At 40.4% G+C, this 6,000-nt stretch overlaps 1 protein-coding gene across 1 annotated transcript in view; it reads left to right on the forward strand.

The window, feature by feature from the left end:
* Nucleotides 1-3,316, forward strand: part of ARHGEF26 (Rho guanine nucleotide exchange factor 26) — a 136,853-nt gene extending 133,537 nt beyond the window's left edge. The window contains exons 13-14 of the mRNA XM_050778226.1: nt 8-112; nt 863-3,316. Of these exons, the coding sequence (XP_050634183.1) occupies nt 8-112; nt 863-1,005 (248 nt within the window). The 3' untranslated portion in view covers nt 1,006-3,316. The remainder of the gene's footprint in view (nt 1-7; nt 113-862) is intronic.
* Nucleotides 3,317-6,000: the final 2,684 nt, after the last annotated feature.

The following is a 6,000-nucleotide window of genomic DNA, read 5'->3' on the forward strand; positions in this document are numbered from 1 at the left end:
GCCGCAGCACTGACGCAGGTGGAAATCATTAGGTCATTTACTGCCAAGCAGCCAGATGAACTCTCCCTGCAGGTGGCTGACGTCGTCCTCATCTACCAACGTGTCAGCGATGGTGAGTGGGAGCATTCTTACTGGGCACTCGTGGTCCAGGATGCAGAGTGCTATAGACCCGAGGAGTGTCATTTTGTCATCATTGCCCATATTCCAAATCTTGACATGTTAATGTTTGAGATCGCATACATGTACTGTCTTCTCATCTCTAAGGCTAATTTTGCTGCTTCTCTGTTCTTACTCCTTTCCTCTTCCCCAAGACTTTATTTCCTAAATCAGAGGCATAAAGATGACTTGGAGAAGTGTTTTGGGGACTTTGAAACATTTGTCTCTTCCCTTATGTGCTTTCCCTTCAGCTTTCTCATGTGCATCTGCCTCAGCTATCTACACTCCACGATTGATCTAATTTGGTTTTGAATGTAGATGCAGTCATATGGTTTGTTATTCAAAAGGAAACCATGAGGTTTTTTTTTTTTTCCCCAGTCCCCCAGTGACCTAGTTCTCATATCCAAATATTCATCCTTTCAAAAATATTGTTCTTCCTGCTATCCTTACCCAAAGCTTCTCCTTTCCTAGCTCAGCCCAGGTTCAAATACTCCCAGCCTTCTCACTTAATAAGGGCCTCTGCTCATGTCCTTTCCCTGCCATGTCATTCATTCCGCCTTGAAACCTGTCCCTGTCCCACTTTCTCTTCTCACCATAGCATCTAGCCTGGGGAGGGATGCTGCCTCTCAGCTTTTTCATATCCTCCTTGGAGCCTGGCACACTCCAAATACTTGTTGTTTGATGTGAACTCTGTTCTTTCTGACAGGCTGGTATGAGGGGGAACGACTGCGAGATGGAGAAAGAGGCTGGTTTCCTATGGAATGTGCCAAGGAGATAACGTGTCAAGCTACAATTGATAAGAATGTGGAGAGAATGGGACGCTTGCTAGGACTGGAGACCAACGTGTAGTCTCTCAGATCGTCTTTTGTTACTGCAAGATTTGCACGACACTTACCGGGCTGATTGATTCTGGGCTAGTTTTATTGTTAATTTTATCACAGCCTATTTAATTAAAAGAATGAAAACACTTGCCTTTAAGCTGGCCAGGTTGTTCCGCTCTCTCATGAGAAGAACTTGGATACAGTGAGTTTGCACAGCTCAGTTTTTACCTAACCACACACCTGCAGACCTCCTGAGGTACACAGACTAGCTGAGCAGTTCACTTCAGGGATCAGGTCATCTCTGCTCCTCCTGGTTTCACCATGTTCTGGCAATAAAAAGCACATATTATATCCTGGTTTTCTCCGTCCTTGCTTTACTAAGGTTACTGTCTCTTTAAACATCCTTGTATGGTTCTCCCCGTATTAGCAAGATTTTATATCTGTAAAGAATGTCCAGTTTTGTAAATATTTCCCTGCTTTTTTTTTTTTTTTCTTTTTTTACATCTGATTCTAATGCTTTGTTAACTTCAAAAGGAACTGGTAGAGTTCAGAAGATGAGCTGTTCTGTTTTTCTAAACCTCTTCCCAGGAAAGGGACATCGACACTTGAATTTTTGTCACCTTTTTCCTCACTAGAAGGAAAGTAGAAAGCCTCACTTTAGGATTTTTTTTTTTAAAAATCCATCTCACCCCATGTTAGTCTTAAATAAGTATAGACTAATTAACCTAAGCTACCTTTAACAATGTAGAATTTAGATGGTTTCACATATGTGAGAAAATCCTGAATATAGGACAGGGGTCCTGCTTTTTTTCCCCCACCTCTGCCACCCTGGCTAGAGTGTAGTGATGTGATCTTGGCCCACTGCAACCTCTGCTTCCTGGGTTCAAGTGATTCTCCTGCCTCAGCCTCCCAAGTAGCTGGGATTGTAAGAGTATGCCACCACGCCCAGCTAATTTTTGTATTTTTAGTAGAGACAGGGTTTCACCATGTGGGCCAGGATGGTCTCTAACTCCTGCCCTGAAGTGATCCACCTGCCTCTGCCTCCCAAAGTGCTGGGATTACAGGCGTGAGCCACTGTGCCCAACCCACTTTCTAAAAAAAAAAAATTCTTCCCGAATGAGCTGATAAAAAACTGACGTGAGGCTGCTTTGCCTTCAATAATACCTGGTTTTCAGCTTTTCCAACTCGTTTCCAAATAGAAATTAGCTGGAACACACTATAGTACAAGGAAGGGAAAATTAGGCCTTAAAAGATACCAAGAAGTCAGCATGGTACCCAATTGAAACCTTTTGACCTTAGTGAGAATTCATTCTATTTGCACTAAAAGCCTTAACTTGCAGTATCCAGAGTCGCTCTTAACTGTTGAGTTTCTATAGAACTTTGTCCACTAGTGCAGAGAGAGAGGTTATTTTAATAGTCGGTTTCATGGAGATGATGAAGAATGGGAGACTAAGATTGGGGAAATGATTTTTACTGGCAGCTATATATTCCCTATTTTCTTTAACAAAGGGATAAAACTTGGCAAAGTATACATTATTGGAGGACTCAAATCTGTATGTGACATGTCCCAGCTACTGTCTGCTAACTAGTTATCCAAATTGTAAAGCTACAGAAACCCAGTTGAGGGATAAGTGTGCCTGACTCACACAGCCTGCACCCTGCCACCTCGGCAATGAGCCAGTGTGGGGCACTGGGGACTTCTAACCCTTGAATTGCTCTTTTTGACCTGTGCATACATTCTAATTGTAAAATTTTAGACCGTGAGTACCTTGAGATCTGAGCAACTGTGTTAGTGAAGTAACAGCAATGGGCCACAGTGAAAGATGTGTTGGGGTTTTCAAAACAAGAATTCCGTCTCCTCTTTCATAATGTCACAGACATTTTAAAGGAGAGGCTAACAAGTTGTAATATAATCTCATGTTTTATTTAGGAAGGAAGGTAAATTTGTGCTTGCATGGGGATCATTTTGTATTATTTTTGCTAATACCCAGTTGAAGCTAAAAAGCAATTATATGAATCCTGTGAGTTAATTTATAAGAATGTTAAACAGCTTTGGAAATACATGCATCTTATGAATCATAGCCTTATTTAGCAAGATCAATGCTGTGTATTAAAGTGTTGTTTTATGGCAAGTATTTAACACATTCAGTGTTTGATTTCAGCTGTGAATTGTCTTAACACAGTTTTTACAAACCTAGTTGTTTCTATGAACACCTGCTCTGAATTGTACATTGACTTCATTACTAAAGAACAAAAATGTTCATTTTTGTCCCAGTAAATTGAGACTGCTTGTATACTTTCAGAAAAAATGTGAATTTATAAAGATTTTGTAGATACTTGTCCTTTTGTGCTGGTGTGATTTATTTTACTCTAGGTTGTTTTCAGTTAAGTATACAGTTTCCTGGATTTTTGGCCAAGTCAGAGCTCTATTTAAAAGGTATCTGTAGCTAACATTTCAGGGGACTAAGGTTTTCTCTTTGGGTGCGTGCTGGCATCAGCTGCCCTAGAAGACCAGAACATTTTTAAGAGATGGGTCATGCTGTTTCTTCTCGTAGTTGGCATAAACCTGCAGGACTAAATCGCTTATCTTACATAGTGCACAGTTCCCTGATCCCCTGGAGCATATCCTACCATTTTGGTCACCTCGTATCTGAACCTTTGTGTTTGTGAAATTCTGCCACCTTGTGAGCCTTGGTAGAAGTGAAAAAATGACCTCTTTGACATTAGTTTTTTATTGCTGCATAACAACAAATTACCACACACTTAGTGGCCTAAAACAATACCCATTTAATATCTCACAGTTCTGTGGTCAGAAGTCTAGAATAGCATGGGTGGGTTCTCTGCCTAAGAATTTCACAAGGCTGTAAGTGTTGGCTGGCTGCTTTCTCATCTGGAGCTTGGTGTCTTCTTTCAAGCTCATTTCTGTTACTGGCAGGATTTACGTCCTTGCTGTTGCTGAGCTGAGGTCCTTGTTTGCTTGCTGGCTGACAGCTAGGGGCTGCTCACAGCTTCTAGAGGACCTTCATATCCTCACCACAGGCTCCTTCCATCTTCAAGGCAGCAGTGGCATGTTAACTCCTTTTCTCACTTGGAATCTGTTTGACTCCCTCTTAGGCTACCAGTGGGAGAAAACTACTCTGCTTTTAAATAACTTACATAATTAGGTTAGACTCATAAGTGCCTTATGACTAACTCAAAATCAAATGATTTGGGGCCTTAATCACATCTGCTAAATTCCTTTGCCATGCAATATGAAAGAATCACGGATGTAGTATTAGGGAGGGAGATTGGGGGACATCTTAGATTTCTGCCTGTAACACCTATAAAACCTTAAGATGCTTGAGGTTTAGAGTTTCCAGCATCTCTTGCAGCTAAGATACAGCTAGCTATGTGATAGGAAACAGCAATCAACTACCTCTATCTTAGAATACACCAATCAAAGGCTTCTTTCGTAGATTTTCACTCGAGCTAGTGATGGAAGAGGAAAGAGATAGTACAACCCTGGAAGTAGCAGGATGCATCCTCCTCTTCGCTCCATCCCCTATCCCAAATTACTGCTGCATTTTTCCTAGGCTTTGGCAAGCACCAGAGAGACAGAGCTACTTGGTGGTCTTGCAGTGCTAAAAAATAATCCAGGTCAGTGTTCAGTACCATTAATAACACTTCTCATGGATTCGGTCCCTAAAGGGCTTATTCTGATGTGGGAGTATGAATCTGAAAGATCTAAAACTTTGCTTTCTGGGTTTCTAGTATATTAAAGTCCTGGTAGAAGAAAACACATCCTGTCTCTGAAAGAAACCAGCATTGTCAGAACTAAGACTTCTGTTATTTCTAAAAGCAAATCGTCAAAGTTTCAGTAAACACTGAGACATGGCATTGTGATCCAGAAAAAAACACAGGGACTCTATATCATCAGATATATGATGTCTATAGAATCATCAGATATAGACATTAAAGTACTTAGCATTGCTGTTTACAGAGATAAAGCCAGAACTGAACTATATAAAGTTGCATAACAGAAGGAAAAAACCTAGAAATTATGGAACTGGGTTTAATGCCAGATTAGGTAAGAGTTAAAAGAGATATTGCGGAATGGGAAGAGAGGCTAGAAGATTCTATCCCTAAGGAAGCATGGAGAGAGGAGACCTGGAGAATGTAGGGATTTAATCAGAATCCCAGAGGAGAGCGGAGAGAGAAAGCAGCATTGGCAAGGGGACTGGACCTTTATAACCCTGTTCTGAACAGATAGAGGAGGCAGACTGTCCCCAGGAAAAGAGAGTGGTCTCGGGTAAGGTGGCTCCCTTCAGCTGAGGACAATTCCCATAGAGGGCTGATGGGTGAAGGCTGTCATCTGGTTGTACTCCCAGCACCTAAGTCAAAAAGTCCTTCAGTCCTGATGGGGGATCAGGGCAGAACATCACAACATTCACTACATGGAGCTATATCAATGTTACATAAAATGGTCTTTAGGGTAAAAGGTATCACTAGGGATAAAGTGAGTGCCTACATAGTGATGAATGTTTCATCTAATCAGGAAGATGGAGTAATTTAAATATATATTCTAGCAATAACCTGGCCTTAAATTATATGGCCTCAAACTAAAGTTGGCAGAAATATAAGAAAAAATAATTTAAAAATCATAGCATGAGACTTCAACACATCTCTCAGAATTTGATAGGAAGAACAGATACAAATCAGGAAAAGTATAGAAAATTTTAATGAAATAGTTAAACATAACAGGCATATATAGGACACTCTGCAAACAATTTCAGCATATGCATACTTTTCAAGCACATAAAATATTTACAACATTTGGCTATTCCCTGGGGCATAAGACAAATTCCAACAAATTTTAAAGAACTGAAGTTATGTGGAGTGAGTTCTTTGACTGCAACATAAGTAGGTTAGAAAACAATAAAAATGAAGAATTATCAATTTATTTGGAAAGTTAGGCCTAAATATAAAATGCAAAAGTATAAAATTCCTTGAAGATGACATAGGAGACAATCTAGGCGACCTTGAG

The sequence above is a fragment of the Macaca thibetana genome, chromosome 2, assembly GCF_024542745.1.
Source record: "Macaca thibetana thibetana isolate TM-01 chromosome 2, ASM2454274v1, whole genome shotgun sequence".
NCBI classification, from domain to species: Eukaryota; Metazoa; Chordata; class Mammalia; order Primates; family Cercopithecidae; genus Macaca; species Macaca thibetana.